The following is a 20209-nucleotide window of genomic DNA, read 5'->3' as shown; positions in this document are numbered from 1 at the left end:
AGCCGCCTCCATGCGTGCTCCGTGAAACGAGAAAATTATTTCCGAAATTTTTTGTTTACATCCGTTTCAATGGATCGAGCTACCGCCCCGTACGGATTGACTCCGCGCGCACGTATCGCGGTGATTTTGAGAAATGCATCGCCTTTGAAATTAAATTAAAAATTTCACGTATGTGAAAAGAGAAAGCTACTTTGAAACTTTTTGTTACGTGCATTCCTATGATCCAGAGCCCCAGCGTTTGCCCCAGTCGGACCAGCCGGCGACAGCAGCGCCACCTTACCCTGCTTGCGTCACGTATCTGTGATCTGTGTTGGTCTGTACCAGAGGGGCACGAAGTCTCTACGCGCCAGAAGGGCGACCTCTTTTCTTCTTTCACTCCCTCCTTTACCCTTCCCTTACGGCGCGGTTCAGGTGTCCAACGATATATGAGACAGATACTGCGCCATTTCCTTTCCCCCAAAAACCAATTATATATATATATATATAAGGGCGACCGCGGCGGCTCGGTTTCGATGGAGGCGTAACGCTAAGGCGCTTAACGATCCCCAGGTGGTCGAAATTATTCCGGAGCCCTCCACTACGGCACCTCTTTCTTCCTTTGTTCTTTCACTCCCTCCTTGATCCCTTTCCTTACGGCGCGGTCCAGGTGTACGCCGATATATGACAGATACTGCGCCATTTCCTTTCCCCAAAAACCAATTTCGCCCCCTGACCGTACGGCAGCAGCGCTGGCATAGAGGCACCTTGCGACCATAAGCACTCGCCGCTGGACGTGAAAGCGCTACAATCGCGCTATTGTAGCGCGCATCGCGCAATTGTAGCTCTTTGAGTAAAGGGCGAGGAAGGGAAAGTCACTAACCTTGCCGGCGCGAAATCAGCCCGCCGCGGGGAATGCCCATTCTAAATCCGTCCGCGCGTTGACCGGTGTGACCGACTGTTGCGCCACACGGTCGACCTTCGACGCTCTATCGTTCGCTCGCGTGAAGAGGGGAAACCCTGGCGCTGTACGGCGGCCTCGAAGTAGCCTCCCTTCGATAGGGTGGCAACACCCACTTTGTTTTTTGTTTTTTTCAAGCAGGAGACGCCATCTTTAATTTAAAGGATTGCACCGACCCCTGCAGTGAATAGAAGGATTGTAAAATTTGACCCGAAGTAAGACTTCGATGTTTGGAAGCCGCGTTGGTTGCTCGCATATATCGAAGACGCGAAAACGCAAAGGCGCCCGTGTGCTGTGCAATATCAGTGCACGTTAAAGATCCCCAGGTGGTCGAAATTATTCCGGAGCCCTCCACTACGGCACCTGTTTTTTCATTTCTTCTTTCACACGCTCATTTATCCCTTCCCTTACGGCGCGGTTCAGGTGTCCAACGATATATGAGACAGATACTGCGCCATTTCCTTTCCCTCCAAAACCAATTATTATTATTATTAAAATGCTTACTTCCGCTAAAGTATTCTGCGTCATTCAAAGCACCTCCGTCATCCAAAATGGCAGGGATATGCCACCACCCTACCGAAGGAAGTGCACACAGGTATCCTATGCCGTGTGACGTCAAAGAACTCGCGTGTCTGGCTCTCTTCCGCCCTCCCGCGTCGCAGCATCAGCCTGTTCTGCGCGCTGGCAGCAAACGCACCGCACCCGCTGCACGACACCGTTTCATTAGTTTCGTTTTTTTTTTCCCCGCTACGTCGTTGGCACCATGTGCTTTACCGCGAGGAACTCTTTAGCCACCTATCAGACTTCGAACGGAGCAGCGTTTGCCTCGTAGAGCCCTCGATGAGCGGACTTTCCCTCGGCCATGCAAGCGTGGCCATATTTAGATATTGAGCGACGGATCACCGCGGAGCGCCGTTGTGGAGTGGTCACACCTGCCGCTCGAAGACGTCAATGATAGGCTGCGTACTTCCTCGATGGGCTTTTCGCCGTGCGTCATGGATCGCCTGACAACTTTAATCGCCAACGGTTACGAAGAAACTTTGCCAAGCCAGACGAAATGACGCAAAAGACTGAAAGGCGACCGCCGCGCTCGTTTAATTAGCGCAAGCCTGCGGGTGGTAGACAGCACGGTGGCACGAATCTTACCTTTATTCGTGACCCTTTTTTAGTGTGTTGTTGTTGTTGTTGTTGCGGCTGAAGGAAGTATGAAGAGGAAAGTGCACACACCTGTCGACCGGCTGAGCCACAATCACTGCCGCGTACAGGGTTGAGAGAGATGTGAGAGGAAAGATTTGAACTTTTCGAGCGCGCTCCTGACGCGAGGCGTCACACTCATGGAAGGGTGTGACGTCAACCAACCAATGTCAACCGATAGAAAAGTTTACCAACAGAAGAGGGCAGAAAAGTCAGCCTGGGGGATCATCATATTCTGGCCTATACTAAAGTGTGCTAAGAAGTGCAGCGCAACGCGCGAGAGGTGCTCAGCACGGGGCCACTTGCTGGCGCCACTGGGGAACGAAGCGGCGGCGCTGCAGTCGCCCACTCTTGAACACATTCCCGAGTTCGTATGCTTCGCCGTCTGATGCGCGTCTGACGACGCGCTTGCAGTAGCTGACGTTTATCTCGAACCAACAGCAACGGAGGGCTCTGTCGTGGGCAGTGCAGAAGGCGCGAAGCTACAAGTGCATTACGAAGTCGTGGATGAGGGCGCTGTAGTCGCGGCGCATTCGGGCGCACTGAGCACGCCGTCATGTGGTCCCCTTGCGCGCGGCTGCGGATAACGGCTGACGATAAGTTATTGCATGCGGTTGCCTCTAAGGCGACTCTTTGACCCCACCTTGAGTAGATGAAAAAAACCTTGTGCCATGGCGCACTTTGGCCACAGATGCCCTTGCGCCATAAAAATTCATCATCATCATCAAAACTATTTGTAGAAACCACCTGGGTCGGACCATTTTGATGGCTTTCGACAACTTTCCAGTTTTCATTTCAGTGTTTGAAGATATACTTAGAAAATTAATTAATGAATAATTAGTGAAGTTAGTGGAACGACAAATATACTTGCCGGTACATTACTCAACTCATAAAAACATTCACCTAATTTGAATTCGGAAGAGCGCGTTTTTAAAAAAAATATTGATCCATTTTAGCTGGGACACCCTGTATGCACTGTGCACTTTAAGATCTCACCTTATCAAGAGCACAGACCTTTGGGCTAGTTGATGCATTGCAATAATGTACAAGCACAAACAACAGGGTCAAAGAAGGACTGCACAACACGAGCGCTCGTGTTGTCCAGTCCTTCTTTGTCCCTGTTTTTTGCGCTTGTACATGATTGCAATGTCACCTTATCATATTCAAGACCCGCATATGCACTCGACCAATAACAGGAAAAAAAAGAACGCCTGCGTTTTTGTTACGGCATAAACAATACTTATGGAGGGAAACCGCTAAGGCGCCCGTGTGTTGTGCGATGTCAGTGCACGTTAAAGATAATAATAATTGGTTTTGGGGGAAAGGAAATGGCGCAGTATCTGTCTCATATATCTTTGGACACCTGAACCGCACCGTAAGGGATAAAGGAGGGAATGAAAGAAGAAAGGAAGAAGAGGTGCCGTAGTGGAGGGCTCCGGAATAATTTCGACCACCTGGGGATCTTTAACGTGCACTGACATCGCACAGCACACGGGCGCCTTAGCGTTTTTCCTCCATAAAAACGCAGCCGCCGCGGTCAGGTGGTCGAAATTATTCCGGAGCCCTCCACTACTACATCTCCTTCCTTTCTTCTTTCACTCCCTCCTTTATCCCTTCCCTTACGGCGCAGTTCAGGTGTCCAACGATATATGAGACAGATACTGCGCCATTTCCTTTCCCCAAAAACCAATTATTATTATTATTATTTTTATAAACAATACTCTATTAACCCCACTTAATGAACATAAAAAGCTTGGCGTGACACTCACGCATAACTTCAGATGGGACTCGCACGTAAATAACATGTCAACAGCTGCTACACGAAATTTACTCTTCCTTAGAAGACGTCTCCGAGTTGCACCACCGAAAACCATAATAGTACGTAGCTTACAATTCCTTAATAAGATCAACAATAGAACGTGAAAACGTCGTGTTTTTCCCGGCAATTAAACGAATCATGAACAAACTAGAAGGGATGCAAAGGAAGCCAATTAGATATATTTTTAACAAATATGAAATGTCTGACTTGCCAACCCGCCTATACTTAAAAAAGCTGGTATGCTGAGCTTGGAAAACCATGCCGTACTAGCGCGCCTGAAATTTTTGTACCAACTAGTGCATCACCGTTTTAATATACAGGGAGATTTTTCTAACGTTTACAGATTTTAGCGCAAAAAAACGTGATATATACGCCGGTGCAGTTTGTTTAGCTACATTGTACAGCAGGGAGGACATTATGCGCATCTCACATGGATCAGTAATTAGACGATTAGTTAAATTAAAATTGACGGTCGTCGACATCGACGGTGAGCCCTGTTTTTGTTCGTCAATGTGGTTAGAAAATATCGAAAGTGTTGTTGTTGTTAGCGACTATATATTAATAAAATAACAGTGGAAGGAAAAGATGTTGCCAGCAGCGGCATCTGTCGTCGAAGAAAGCTGAAGCACGTAAGCTGCGGCTAACGGGAACAAAAGGACAGGGAGAGGGAGAGAAGGGGGGGGGGGGGGGTCGAAAGTCAAAAGTACGCATTTGAAGGCTTGTTGAGTTGGCTATCCCACTTTACCTGGTTATAAAATGGCGTTGCTGTGCGCGGCATCGTCGCCGAAATCAAGTTAACTAGTATCAAGTTAACTAATAGACCAACTGCGCTTGTATTTGTCACACAGAAGTGCGAGAGACGCGATTTTTAAAATAGGCGATACGGGAAAGCTAAATCAACCAGATTTCAAATGCGTATTTTTGACGTAAATATTTGGAACGACATTGCCAATTACGAAAGTTTAAAAGCACATATCAATTTCAGTGTTTACGGCCATCAATTTCGCAATAGAACTTTGCCCCAGAATGAAAAGCAAGAAGTTTATTAGGTAGTTGTACTTAATTCATCGTTTAATTATTGATAATATGAGGTACACAATGTCCCACTGTTCAACAGAGCGCACCGAAGTATCTCTCACAGTTTTCAAAATAAAAATCAGTAAAGGTTCAAAAAATCACCCTATTGCATCAAAGTACCGGGTGTGCGAGGTATTTGAGAACCACGAGGCCAAAAGTTTGGAGTGATATGTTCGTATAGATGTTGTCGGCCAGCGACTTCGGGTGACGCAGGTGGTATGGGCGGGCTCGGAGTCCTGCTGAAAGACATGAGGTCTTCCTTTTGAGACAGTCATTATCCATGGCTTTAGAACGGTGTCAAGCACATGGGCAGCAGCGTTTATGCGGAGTCTTCCTGTAGAAAACTGTGCTGGAATGATGTCACCCTCGTCGCTGACGAAAAAGAAAACTCATTAAACCAGTCGAACACATGCTTTCGCGCGTCTTCTCGGTTTAGCTGCTTTAAAAACCATACCACTTTCTGGTCTTGGTCAAAGCTGTTTTCATCTGAAAACCCAGAGCACACTGCACGCAGGCTTTTTCAGCCCGTTTAGTATAGCAGGCGCTTGCACCGGAGCAGACGACCCTCCAGAGTTTTATCGGACATGAATTGCCCCTCCTCGTGACGTCCAAGTGCACAGCGAGCCTGACAGTCGACTCTGCCGCTTGTAGGATAGGAAAACTTTTAAATGTCCAACAGGAAGAGTGTAGCCAGGGGTCTACCCGCCTAGACGACGGCCGAAAGGGCTTGACTCTTGGCGGTGCCTTCGGCCAGCAGGACGCTTGTAACTCCTTTGCAACGCTTTCCCTGTGTCATCAAATAATGACTTGCAGCCGCTGGAGAAAATCGCGCGCTGTTCGAACATGTGACCGCCGACTGTTTCCTTTTAAAAGGCGGAAGCTTTACGTGTAATCGATGACTGTTTCCTTTTAAAAAGCGCAAGCTTCTTTGTCGTGTTTCATATGGCCTTGAACTGAAAAGCGGATGTGGTGGCAGAAAGCCCGAACAAATTCACCAAAATTTTCAGCAACCGCTCGTCGTAGAGCATTCTGGGTGGTGTCATAGCATTTTTCTTTGCATATAGCTTACATGTTTTGGTCAAGTTGGAGGCTAGTTTGCGACATGGGTTCGGACCAATGACATGTGCACCTTCAACTGCATGCTTTCTGAGACTTGCGACAGGAGTTCGGACAGATGACATTTGCACCTTCAGTTGCATGCTTTAAGGCGCTGTTGAGGTGTCCACCGAGATGTCGAGATTTGAGAACTGCGCCCTTTCCTCAAAAACATTTCCTTTCCTCAAAACACATGCTTTCGCATTCCTCCACGTAAATAGACAAGTGCCCTCACAATTTTTTGCGACAGCTGCAAAGTCACGGCCGGAGCCCTCCACTACGGCACCTTTTTCTCCCATTCTTCTTTCACTCCCGCCTTTGTCCATTCGTTTACGGCGCGGTTCAGGTGTCCAACGATATATGAGACAGATACTGCGCTATTTCCTTTCCCCCAAAACCAACCAACGTCACGGTTAGAGCACATCAATGTTTTCCCACCCTGTAAACGAGACTTCGCTACGTTCAGAAAGGTGGCAACTTCCAAGTCGCTGTCATGTGCGGCCAGGGCAACGAGGACTGCATGGCGTTTGATTTCCTGCGTCGACTTGTAAGCTTCCATCTTTGAACAAGCTCCGCAGTATGAATGATAAGGTGCCAATATACAAGAAGCTGCACGACTAAATAGGCGAGGGGACACTGCTGGTTGGGAATAGAGTTCTCAAATACCTCGCCACCCGGTACGTCGCCATTGCAGATACAAAACCAACAACTCACTTTTTTATGTCGTTCTGACTGCCTTAAACGCTAATTTTTCCACTTGTAATTAAGGGATGGAACAGCTTGGAAGCATAATCACACCCAGTTCTACACTGGATGAATTTGTTAAACTAGTGGAGGATTTCCCGAGAAAGAATGCGAGTCTTCGCACCAGCGTATACGTTAATGACTTGCAAGTTGTGCTAAATCCTTCCTTCAGTGTTGTACACAATTTATGTAGTTTTAATAATAATAATAATAATTGGCTTTTGGGGGGAAAGGAAATGGCGCAGTATCTGTCTCATACATCGGTGGACACCTGAACCGCGCCGTAAGGGAAGGGATAAAGGAGGGAGTGAAAGAAGAAAGGAAGAATGAGGTGCCCGCAGTGGAGGGCTCCGGAATAATTTCGACCACCTGGGGATCTTTAACGTGCACTGACATCGCACAGCACACGTACCTGCGCCTTAGCTTTTTTTCCTCCATAAAAACGCAGCCGCCGCGGTCGGGTTCGAACCCGGAAACTCCGGATCAGTAGTCGAGCGGCCTAACCACTGAGCCACCGTGGCGGGGCTATGTAGTTTTACCCACATGTATTTTCATTGTAACCTTTTTGTTGATATGTACAAGCAGTTTCATGTATATAAATAAAATCGCATGATCCCACCAGCGTGACGTCACGCGGTCAGCGTCTACAAGTCAGGGAGTAATAAGGGAGTAAGCTGTCCTCTAGCGCCTTCCCTAATATACTGGTGTTGGTTAGTGCGCGCATCTGCGCGGCCCATAGAGCAGGCGTCTACATCAAGGAGGTTTTTTTACAATCAGCTTGCCGCGTTGGTCTGTGTATGCGCGCGTAGCGGTGAAAGATATAACCGCACGCTACATCACGTGGTTTGATCACAGTGGGTGGATGGATGGATGGATGGATGGATGGATGGATGGAAACAACTTTTATTAGAAAAAAAGGAAAGAAAAAAAATCTTCCAGGGTGGTCTCCTACTGGTCCAGGCGTCCACGGGCTTATGCCTCACATAAGGCCCAATCCACCAGCCATTTCTGGCCGGCGGGTTGAGCGGTCCGTAAAGCAGCTTCCCAGGAAGAATGAGTGAGATTTGGAATGGAGGGTACTGCCTGTGGGGAAGGACATTCCCAAAGGTAGTGGGAAAGTGTGGGTCTGGGCACGCCACAGGTGTTACATTGAGGAGGAAAGGTGGGGTGAAAGCATGAGACACGGTAGGGTGAAATAAAGCAGCCCGTCTGTAATTGTCGCCATGTGATGCTGGATAAGGGCGACAGAGTACTGTGGGGTGGTGGTAATGTCATGTGGCTGAGTTTGTAGAATGCGGAGATTTGATGATATGTATGAAAGACCGATGGGGCCTCTTGCGCAGGGTTGGGTGCCTGATCGTCCGGGGTCCGGGAGGAGAGTTCTCGGGCCAGCGCATGAACGCGCTCATTACCGGGGATCGAGGAATGCCCAGGGATCCACGACAGAGTAACCGTTCGGTCGAGAGAGGTGACTGTGGCAAGAATACGGTGTGTGGCCGGCGTCGCCACGCCCTTTAGGTAGTGGCGGTATGCGGCCTGGGAATCTGTGCAAATTTCGGTTATGTTTTTGTCAATGGTGGAGTGGGCCAGCGCAAGTGCGATGGCGGCTCCTTCCGCCTCTGCAGATGAATTAGTTCGGATAGTGGCGGCGGCCCCCACAGTGCCGTCTTCATAGGCTGCGACTGCCGTAAAGAATCCTACTTTAGAATTTTCTGCCACGTCGACATAAAAAATATCGGAGCGGTTGCTGTGTGTTTTGGTGCAATAGCTCGCTCGAGAAAAGTCGGTCACAGGGGGACCGACTTTTTCTTTTTATAACCAGGCTTCTAGGTTACCATCGGATGCTCCCTACAGTGCCTGTCACCTTTTGCGCCTACGGGGGCGCCTAAGAACAAGCAAATAACTCATGACTGCGCACCACTTGCACCTTCGCCGGTAAGTCCGAACTTCGACACCTGCGCAAACAACTGACACTGTGAGTGTGCGAGCGCACTTTCGTGGCATGTATGCTGTAAGCAGAACCAGAATAACAAACTGCCAGCATGACGAGAGCGTAGAAAATACGTAACAGTTCTTTATTTACATAATTTTGTTGACCAGTGTCTGCAATGTCGCGCATTTCACGCCAGTTCGATCTGCCATTCTTCGCCTCTGTGATTCACGTCTTCAGGGTCGCATATCTCGGGGGGCATGCACCGGCTCGCTGGCCTTCGGCTGGTGGTCGCGAGGGTCTCGAGGTGATGGCGAATGTCTCTCAGGTGTAGTGGCGTTCCGTTGGTACGAACTGCATTCCCAGCTCCTGAAAGGCCCAGGCCTCGCAGCTGCTTTCGCTACGGCCGTACCTCCGCCTGCACAGAATTGGTGGCATCGCTCTCTAGAAGCCGGCGAGTCTTGATTATTGTTCGGAAAGGATGCCGGATGTAGTGACTGCAGTGCCAAACACCACGTGTGCTCGGAACAGTTGCACCGCACTAAGTTTAATCTCCTTTTAAACGTGGAAAACACTGATTTTACGCTATAGATTTTGGAAAAATCTAATTAGGTAAGCGAGGACTTATGCCTTTCCGAGGCATTATTCGCAGCAAGCACTTGTTGCATTATTCGCACATCGTATTAGTTAATTACCATCGATGAATGGTTTGTTTATTTGGCTGTCCAATGGAGGAGTATAGTAGTTTTAGCATTTAAATATAATTTCACGGCGTTGCTTTGCGCCCCTGTCATGCCTCGTCCAGCCGTGTCCAGGTGTCACGGAAAACGGCACGTGACTCAGGCAGGTATGCAATTAAGACCTCCCCCCCCCCCCACACACACACACCTTTCCCTCCGCTCGAAACAGAAACTTACATTGCCCCCCCCCCCCCCCTATATATATATATATATATATATATATATATATATATATTTCTGTCTGCGTGCCTCACAAGGCGCGTACTGCGCCGAGTGACTTGTGCTCGTGGGTGTGACTGCGGTCGTTCTTCTGCCACTGAATCACGTTCGCGAAAGCTTGAACGCATATATATATATATATATATATATATATATATATATATATATATATATATATATATATATATATATATATATATATATATATATATATATAGTGTTAGTAATAGCTAGCTGTAAATAGTATCATCACAATGCCGCGCCTTAATTAATAATTAGTTACTAGATTTCAGTTAATCAGCTCACATCTTGCGTCTGATAAGACCGAGCCGAGGCAACTCGGCCACTGTCGGGGAAAAAAAAGATCAGAGATTGCTTTGACAACGGAATGCAAGTGTTCTATATATATATATATATATATATATATATATATATATATATATATATATATATATATATATATATATATATATATATATATATATATATATATATATATGACACGAAGGAGAGACTTACAATAAGGCTCCTCGAGCGCTGCTACCGATCGATGCTAAGCAAACAGCCTTCTAGCTGCTCTGCTGTCGCCGCATGGCCGGTCTGAAGGCAGCTTTGCATTCATCCGACTTTGCATATTACGATATTCGGGCTTCGCATCGAAAATGCGCGCTGGCCGGGAGACCAGGAGCGCCACGTTACAGAGAGAGGGTCTGCTCACCCCCTGTCGGTGCAGACGGGCTTGCGCACTTTCCGGATGCAGGGCACCTTGATGACGTTGAAGTACACGTTGCCGATGGTGTCCGCAATGTGGCTCTTGGCCCGGCGCAGGCAGTTGTAGAAGTCGCGGTCGCATTCGCAGTGGGACCTGCGTGTCACAGGGGTGCAACTGTAACACGAATTACCCCAGGAGGGAGTAAATGGGGAGTAAACGGTCCTCATGTGCGTTATTTGTGCTGCCAGCCCTGCAGCATGGTATAGGTTTCCATAACTAAAAATACGGAATACTTACAGTTGGCGACAGAAACATCAGTGCTTAAAGTCTAACTCCGCCAAAGGGCGGTCATTATAGTGATTCGAGCATAGGCGGAGAGGGAAATAAAGAGGGAGAGAGAGAAAGCTGCTGGCAGGCTGTTTCGCACATAGTTTTAGACAAAGCGGTGTAGTTACAAAGCTGTGTGTACAAATAACTGCATAGAAACACAATGAAAACAAACACAATATAGTGCAAACTAGGAACATCACTAGACTTCTCCGGGAGGCGAGAAAGAGAAAGAAAAAAGATTGTAAACAGCTGAGAGCCGCTTCCGATTTGGGGAGGCTGGAAGCTTTTTTTTTTTCACTCGTGAAGGTTACCAGAGGGAGACTTGGCGGTGTCACAGCCGCTCGATCGAGCAGCCGTCGTACTGTGTTTCCCATTGTTATTGGGTAGCCTTGGAGCTGAGTGGTCAGCTGTGGACTGACTCGCGGTGTGAGGTCACGGGTTTCCCCTTTTCTTCTAGCCTTTGTGTAGTTCTGCCGACCTGCTATTTTTCTCCGTCTCGGGTTTTAAAGAACATGTTAACGATTTTTGATAAAAATAATGGTGAAATTTTCGAAAGGATAAAAGGGAAATGTTTCCACCACCATTGAGAAAAATAATAAAAAATGGCTAACTGCTTCGGATTGGCCCCGCCGCGGTGGCTCAGTGGTTAGGGCGCTCGACTACTGATCCGGAGTTCCCGGGTTCGAACCCGACCGCGGCGGCTGCGTTTTTATGGAGGAAAAACGCTAAGGCGCCCGTGTGCTGTGCGATGTCAGTGCACGTTAAAGATCCCCAGGTGGTCGAAATTATTCCGGAGCCCTCCACTACGGACCTATTTGTTCCTCTCTTCTTTCACTCCCTCCTTTATCCCTTCCCTTACGGCGCGGTTCAGGTGTCCAACGATATATGAGACAGATACTGCGCCATTTCCTTTCCACCAAAAACCAATTATTATTATTATTATTTCGGATTCATGTCGTTCCTACACCCTGGGGGGGGGGGGGGGGGGGGGGTCTAGATCCCTCCCGGATACTGGTGGGGACTCCGAGAGCCCCTGACTTTAAGCACTGAGAAACGCATTCATTCGACAAGGGGGAGGAAAAGAAACATTATTTAAGGCCAGCACTAAGGGCAAGGCAAAGAAGAGCGCTTGACCGCAGCGGTGGCCAAGTGGTTGAGCATCCGCCTCTCACGCGGGAAGTCCGGGTTTCGATCCCCAGTGCCGCCGGCTACCCACAGGGGACACGATGGGTACAAGCTTTTCCCTGGTCTGGTGCTCGGCTTAACTGGGGTGAAATGCTTGCGAAATGGGTCTTTGACCCCACCTTGAGTAGAAGAGAATACCTTGCGTCATGGCGTTCTTTCGCCATAGATGCCCTTGCGCCATAAAAATCCACAATCCTCATCATCAGAAGAGCGCTTGCTCCGCTGAGGCCCACTGATCATCTGCCGAGCTCGAGTGAAGCCAAACACTTCAGGAAGGAGAGGGAGGGAAAAGAAAAACCACATGATTAATCCCTCCCCAACCTTCCGTTCTCGAAACACCTTTGCGAAAAAGGCCACGAGTTTGATAAACCTCGAGTAACATTATTATTACAGAGCGGCTTTAAAAACACTCGTGAGCGCGAGCAACGAGAATCATATTTTATTTCTAAAATTAATACTGTGGAAGCTGGCATAAAGGAAAGCCAGGACACTCTCTCCACTCCTCAGAGGTCATAGACCTATGAAAAATCCAACTGTAACACACAAAGCACCCTTGACTGCGTCGTCTGAGGTGACGCCCATTTTGTGCATTCCACATGTGGGTAGTTATTTACACTGGCAGGTTAACCCATCTCGCCTCACATGATTGGATAACACTGCTTGCGAAGGCCACATACCCCCTTTTTGTAGCGATAGCTACACCTACACTACGCCACCTCTTCGACCCTTCAGCGTGGCACCAGCGTGGAACCACGTCGGTCACGTGGTTTGATCACATGGTGCGGCCGTTGGTCATGTGGTGCGGAGCAGCTGCTGCTGCCGGCGGCGCGGCGTGCAACAGCTGTGCGCATGCGCCGTGTCAAGTGGGACGAAGATGAAGAAGGAACGCCCAGCGAAACGGAGCGGCGAAACACTTGACTTTGCAATTCAACTGAGCGAGTTCCACTCGGCCAGATGTAGCTATCGCATCACTCCAGGTTTAACCTGAGCGAAACCACAACCATTTTTTAAATTTTCTTTTCATTTTTCTTTCTTTTTTGTCCATTTCTACCTTCTGGCTACTATTTCAACTGTCTTTACACCTATGAGAAAGATGACTGACGCCAACCAAGTTAATTTTTCAGAAAAAAAAAAACACGACGTTGTGGGACCGGGTCGGTCCCTTCTTCATGTTGTGACTACGGACGAGGCGCAGCTTGGCTTTTTAAACCGTCGCGTTAAAGAGCTCCGGGTCAGTGGCCGCAAACCATGGATGCAGGAAGAGGGAAGTGTCCCCAGGGAGCGATTAACATTCTCCCGTGTCTTTACACTAGCAACATTTCTTTGGGTACCCGCATCTCTCTCCACCCTACCCCGCGCCTCTTTTTTTTTTTCTTTCAAATCTAGCTTCAGCGGCTAATCCGGCGGCGGGTACAACACTGCCCAATTCAAGAAAAAACACCACTTTGGGAATTTTTCCCCCGCGTCCTTTGCTGCTGGATTAGTATTTTTTCCCCTGCTCTCCCAGCCCGCATTCTTCCACGACGGCAGAGACTCCGCCCATTCGGGTTCCACACGCCTGTCAATAAGCAAGCACTCAGTACTCAACAAAGCAGGGGTCACGTCTGGATATTGTATTTCCGTGCTGCATACACGTTCTGCGCTCTCTCCCTTTTTCGTGCGTCTCACACTTTCCACCCCTTCCTCCTCCCTCCTGTCCATGAGTATTTATTTTTTAGCTTCTGTTTACTTATCTCTGTACTCTGTATCCATTTTTGTTTTTGCTCACCTGTTCTGTGTATAAATCCAATGAAAGGGGAGACACCAGCGAACACAAATCACTCTGAAAAAAATTTCGGTCCTCCGATCGAATCGTTGAGCGAAATAAAACGTTTCTTTCAACAAAGCGTAAACTTCGTTTTATACTTTTTTTTAGCAGTCAGGCATGTTATATTCTCGCACCCTATACCAGGTCTTTCAGCGAAAAGTAAGTAATTCTCAAAAAATTGTTTTTTTTTCAGGTAAAAATATGCCTTTTTCAGCATAGCATTACCAGTGTTGGCGTACACCAGAAAAGCGGTGAATATTCTTGAATAGTAAGCTGGCTAATTAATTTCGTAACTATTATAGTGTGGTTTTGTGGTTTTGGCGCCTTAAAGGTACAACGATCCATTACCAACTATCCCAACAAGAAGTTCTCTTAATATTAGAGTAGAATACGTAGATTAAAGAGGGTGGGAGATATAATCGATCCTCGAAGTGTTCCACGGGTAATATTGACAGGGAAGGAGAGAGAATGCGCTGCCTTGAAGCGGGCTGTGTGACATTTTAAGAAATTGCGTATATGTAATTGTGTATGTTGTCGCCACATCCTGTGTCGTAAACGGATTTAAGTATGCAATCGTGTGTACGTCATCAAATGCCCTTTTTTATATCTATTGTCATCCCCGGGGTAGATTTCGAACACTAAGTATAAAGGATGCTTACGACTGGCAATGAAGGCATACTACCTCCTCAAAACATAGTAATCTGATGCAGTTAACAACGGAACGGGACTTGAGACGCGGCACCAGAGGTCTTGAGGTTAGTAATTAGAAGAGACTGAAACATCGGTTAAAATCTTGAACTACAAGAGCTGCTATTCTTGTGACGATCTCCGTTCTCAGCCGAAAACGAAACTACGAACGGAAAAGTAGGCAGGGGCAGCGTATGGAGTCAGGTGGAGAGATGCGATGAGGAAGTTTAATCGAGAGGTTTAGGGTGGCCACAGCTAGCCCAGGATAAGGCTGGTTGAAGTTAAACGTGAGAGGCGTTAGAGGCGGCGCCTTCAAGCTGGGAATTTCGTAAACCCGGTCTGGGCTTATCAGATTCAGACTAGCGATAGAAAAAACGATAAGTGCAAGCACTGTGGGGAGAGAGGGACCCTCGACCACATAATCTGGGAATGCGCTAGCTCCCGAGGGGATAAAGCAAACATAAATTGTAGAGAAGCCTGGGAAGCCCTGCTGCGGAGCGAGGTCTCTGCTCAACAGCAACAAGCCATCCGCCTGGCGACAGAAGCCGCAAAGAGTCAAGACCTCTTTGCCTGCTTGTGATCGCGGAGGTCCCCGCCCCCGTCCTCTAGGCCTGCGTGCCGGGGTCGGGGAGTAGGGGGCCTCCTTATCTGGTGGAATATAGTTATAGTTGTTATCATCATCATCATCATCATCATCATCATCTTGTAGCGGGAGTAACATGGCTGCTGCTTCTGATGATGATGATGATAACCACGATGAGAAGCCAGATGACGACTGCTTGCAGGCTTTGATGTGCCTTGCAAGAGATAATGGCTGCCGGTTGCTCCGCATCTTCAGGGAACCTGACCAGAAGTCACGAGGAGTCGGCCTCTTCAATGTTTGGAACTAAGCATTATGCGCAAGTGCGAGAATGTGAGTTGTTACTTGTAACCTCTCAGGTCCGTCTCGAAGACAGTGACCGCAGCAGACACGACAGGGGGAACGCATGATTTTACAGCGACGCCTAATTACCTTATGTGTTGGCAATGCAATAGCATCAGGAGCTTTTGATGCCTTTACCGGAGGTGAGGTCACTTCCGGTCTTGCGACGTCACATCCCTCCAGCCAATGGGAATTAGCCGATTAGCCGAAGCCACACCGTTCCAGCCAATAGGCGACTTTTATGAGGGACGACATTTTTTTCCCGATGAGAATTTTAGTGCCATAGAATTAAAAACGGCGAGATTTTCCATTTTTTTCGTCACCGCGCCGCTACCGTAGAGGGATGACGACAGGCAACCGGGCACGCATGATCATGAAGCGATTGGAGGCGAAAGGGAAATCATGTTCGCCTCTGTTTCCAGAGGCGGTGCGACATCCGAGGCGCCTCGCTAATCAACCAGGGCGCCTGCCGTGTGCTTGACCTGCCGAGTGGGGCGAACCAGCGCGAGCTGGCTTGACAAGCTGAACACACAACGAGGGAGGGAGTTAATTCATGGATGTGTGCCGCGCAAACCAACTCCCGTGACACGGCGATTAACGACTTCCACTCCGCTACCTCTGCACACGGTATAAGTGGGCCACATCGGGGCAGTTGGTGGATATACATACGCCTCCGCTTCGAGGGCCCAGAAATGCAATGATGACGACGCAAGCGTGACCTACAATAATAGCAAGCGCGACACGGCGGTGACCTCTCGAAACTCACGCAATGTGCATATATGGTATATATCTGAGATTTTCTGGGCCGGCAGAACGACATGAGTCAATTCGATTCATGTACTGAAAATAACTTTACAGCTCATCTTTGTCTTTCCTGTGGAAAGTTTTATCGTGTAGCGAACCCCGGGTTTTCCTGTCTGCAACCTTGTGATTGCAAGTCTAAATAAAGCATACGAGGGCTCCGAGCGTGTTTACCACTGACAGTCCGGAATTCAAATTGATGTTTGTTTACATTTTTCTGCCACGAGCGCACATATAGAGAGGCGACAGCGGGGTCTGCACTTACTGGTTAGCGCTTCGTCCCTGAGTTCAGCGCTGTTTCACAAGACAAAATGTTGAACCGGTTAGCACAATCGTCCACTTCGGTAGGGTAAGCACGCCACGCGAGCTTCTGCCTTTTGTATTCAGGAAGACGTATCCCCTTCTAATACGTAAGGATGCGCTTCTCAGACTGAACTCGCCTCCACACTACAGGTCCTGAAGGTCGCTTCGAGCGGTTCAGTACTGCCGCCGTCAGCATATAGGCGTGGTCAGGAGTACCCATTATACACATGGTATCAAATTTCATATTACATGTCTTGCGTGAAACAGCCCTATTGAAAAATCTGTACAGGTTTGAATAGGTCGACAAATAGGATTATGGTACATTTCGGTTAACATTATAGGATGAAGCTTCCAAAGCGATTCAGCCTTTCAGAGACTCCTTAGTGGAGGGCTCCGTATAACTTCGATTACCCGTGATTAATTACCGTGCACTTACATCACACAGTGCATGCAAGTCGTGGGTTCGAACCCGCCCGCTACGGTAGCACTTCGATGGAGGAAAAATGTGAAAGGTTCGTGTACTGTGCGTTGTTAGTGCTCGTTAAGAACCCCAGGCGGTCGAAATTATCCGGAGCCCTCCACTACGGCGTTTCTCATAGACTGAGCCGCTTTGGCACGTCCATCCTAAAAAGCGAAACCAAATGTTCCATAATCCTATTTGCTGACCAATTCAAACCCATATACATTTTTCAGTAGGGAGAGGATTTTCGCTTCGGTGTGCCCGTTTAGGAGCGAGGGGGGGGGGGGGAGGCTAGTGCATTCCAAATCATATTCAGCGTCACTTCACATGAAAGCAGCACCACAGCGCCAGCACTTCGTCGGGCATGGAGTTCTGGAACGAGGGAGTCAAAAGACGCACGTGTTTGGGGGTTGGGCTGTTCACTCACTTTGTGTACAGGGAAAAGTTGACCAGGTCGTAGCCGGTGCGGAAGGCCTTGAGCTTCACGGGGCAGTGGTCGTGAGCGCGGCAGCACACGTCGACGGTCACGTGAGTGCCCAGGTCCTCGTACGAAGACGCGATGTCTCCCAAACCGCACCATTTGGTGCCTGCAAGTATAAAAGCGGGCATGCGGCGTGGCAGTAAACGGAAACGGATTTGCTCCTCACACCCTGCACGAGACTTATAAACTGGTCTATTTTCGAGGCTGAGTGCAATGAATTGTTTTTTTACAGCGAGAGCTGTTAAGGGAACGTTTCCTGGTTTTCTGGTATAGCCGTTACACCGTGGTACTCTGAATGGCCAGCATGTGATGACGTCAGTGCAACGCGTCATGACATCGCAACACCACGCTGACTGGTCCGAACACAATGAGCATGCGCACTCACTAGAGAAGAAGACAACAATGAATAAACAATATTATATTCACCACCGCGCAGAGCTGTCGCTGAATCTCGCGTCACACAGTGGTAACCTTTCCTGAGAGGCATTGTACGCTCCGATAAACAGACATCTTCAGTCTATTACATGCCTACTGTACTTCACGAAGAAGGAATGTTAAATAAAATGTCAGTTCATTAACACAAGTCTGAGCGTCTCAGCATTCCTATCGTCAAACGGTTTGGTTTGGTTTATGGGTGTTTAACGTCCCAAAGCGACTCAGGCTATGAGAGACGCCGTAGTGAAGGGCTCCGGAATTTTCGACCACCTGAGGTTCTTTAACGTGCACTGACATCGCACATTACACCGGCCTCTATAGAATTTCGCCTCCATCGAATTTCGACCGCCGCGGCCGGGATCGAACCCGCGTCTTTCGGGCCAGCAGCCGAGCGCCGTAACCACTCAGCCACCGCGGCGGCTACCTATCGTCAAACGCTTCCTTCGTTACAACTAAGAAAATATTGGAAAGGCAAATTTTGCGGGCCTATTTCACGTAGGAAATGGCCGAAAGTAGGCGTCAGCACGAAGTGCTTTGCAGGGCAGGAGCAGCGGGGCACAAGTCTAGGCCGGGTCACATGGACATGAGGGTGGTGCTCACACACCTCTCACATGCAGCGCCACCTGATATCAGTGCGTCTAGTTACAGAACATCTCCACAAACAATTTCGCGTGTACCGTTGTAGCGATGGCCGTGCGGTCCGAGGCGTCGTACAGCCAGCTTATCGCTCCTCGCCGCGGTTGGTACGAATGCAGCTTGGAGCGAAAGGTCATTTATTCACAAGCCACGGCCTGAAATACGCTGTTGACAGTGTGGCGCCCCTAACGCCTTCCTTGTCCTCGTGCCCCTCTCAATTTCGCCCTGACATGTTTTGATAAAGCCAAAGTAACCAGAAGGTCACGTCCGCTGTTCTCTTCCTCAAAAGGCGTTGTCTGCGACGGATGAACTCCTTTATGGCAGAAAACGCGCAAGGGCTGTGGAAATCCCGAGACTGGAGCTCCACCGTATTGAGAATCCGCTGCAAATAGGCGGCTGGGATATCTATGCTTCCCCATTCATCGCGTATCGCTCAGGATTTTTATGTTTTCAAAGTCATGGCGTCACTCGTGTCTTCCAAGCTCCTTGCTAGTGCTGACTAATTCAAAACGCGGAAACTCGTTTCAGAGGTAGGAGGTTTCAGAAGCAAAGAGAACGTGGTATGGCAGCAGACGGTACATTCATGGAAGCCTGGCGAATCGGCCAGCATGGCCAGGAGCAGCGACGGGGGAGCCATTGTCGTGGCTCGGGACCTCGGGCGACAGAGAGGTGGTTCTGACAGAAGTCAACGTTTTGACGAAGGTTGAAGCGGCGGGAGAAACCAGAGAAGCAGACATGGCTTCCCTGGGACAGAGACAGGCGACGGCTTCACGCTCCCCACTTGAGAGGCTGCGAGGAGGTGTTTGTTGAGGCCTTCTGATGCGCAAACTTTGTGCGGCGCACAAAGATGAGGCTAGCTGACCATCTGATTGGACGCTGAACGTTTAGTAGAAGTCACGAGACGTAGAGAGCTGGGCTAGTTGGTGGTTTGTGACGCACGGACAGAGGGAGAGTCCTCTCCCTCTTCCGTGGTGACTACTCTCCCCCTGTCCGCGTGTTGTATGTGCGCTGGAAAGATGACTCAAAGCGTTAGTAGAAGCCCCCAAACACTTGAAGAAAAAGCCTGTCGACTGTTTTAGTGGGAGTTTTTATTCTCGTAGTTTGGTTTTAGACTTGTGTATACCTAGACACTGCGCGTGTGTACACATAGACACTGCTGTTTTGTGTGATACAAGGAAATTCTCGAGAAGAGCAATTTTTTCAACGGGAAATTGTTAACGAACACACTTTTTCCGCATACCTTTTGACTGCATCATAAAACCACTAATATATCCGCAGGTCCCTCCTCGGGACGCTTGTATATTTCTGCTATCTGTTGTCAAAAACGCGCCCCATTGGTTTTATATGGTCCCTTCTACCCTCTGCTCCTGCCCCCTCACATCTTTCATTTCATCTCTCCATTCTGCCTGCTATATATATCCCTTATTTCCGCTGCCCCAGCTCAGGTGCTTCACTATCGAGCGGCAGATGCCGGGCCAGCAAAAATCGTTTCCTTCCTTTTATATTATTATTTAAAATAAAACCACTACTACTACTACTATGGCAGTCTTAAATACTCGGTGCAAGCGCGGGACAAACCTTAAAAGCAAGGTTTTGGTACGCATCGAAAGATTATACCATTCCCATCGGTTTGTACCAAACAGTATCTTACGACATCCCACAGTTGCTTTACAATTAAAAGCGATGCCCAAAAAA

General features: G+C 48.6%; 1 protein-coding gene across 1 annotated transcript in view; it reads right to left on the bottom strand.

Annotated features, from left to right (window-relative positions):
• Positions 1 to 8966: 8966 nt before the first annotated feature.
• LOC144120663 (uncharacterized) overlaps positions 8967 to 20209 on the bottom strand; it is a 21347-nt gene continuing 10104 nt past the window's right edge. Inside the window, exons 3-5 of the mRNA XM_077653293.1 lie at positions 17390 to 17549; positions 10474 to 10620; positions 8967 to 9214 (exon numbers count right to left, since the gene is read on the bottom strand). Coding sequence (XP_077509419.1) covers positions 9121 to 9214; positions 10474 to 10620; positions 17390 to 17549 — 401 coding nt within the window. The 3' untranslated portion in view covers positions 8967 to 9120. The remainder of the gene's footprint in view (positions 9215 to 10473; positions 10621 to 17389; positions 17550 to 20209) is intronic.

Source organism: Amblyomma americanum, chromosome 2, assembly GCF_052857255.1.
Source record: "Amblyomma americanum isolate KBUSLIRL-KWMA chromosome 2, ASM5285725v1, whole genome shotgun sequence".
Classification (NCBI taxonomy): domain Eukaryota; kingdom Metazoa; phylum Arthropoda; class Arachnida; order Ixodida; family Ixodidae; genus Amblyomma; species Amblyomma americanum.
Note: the sequence above shows the minus strand (reverse complement) of the source record. Positions and strands in the feature narration are given on the sequence as shown.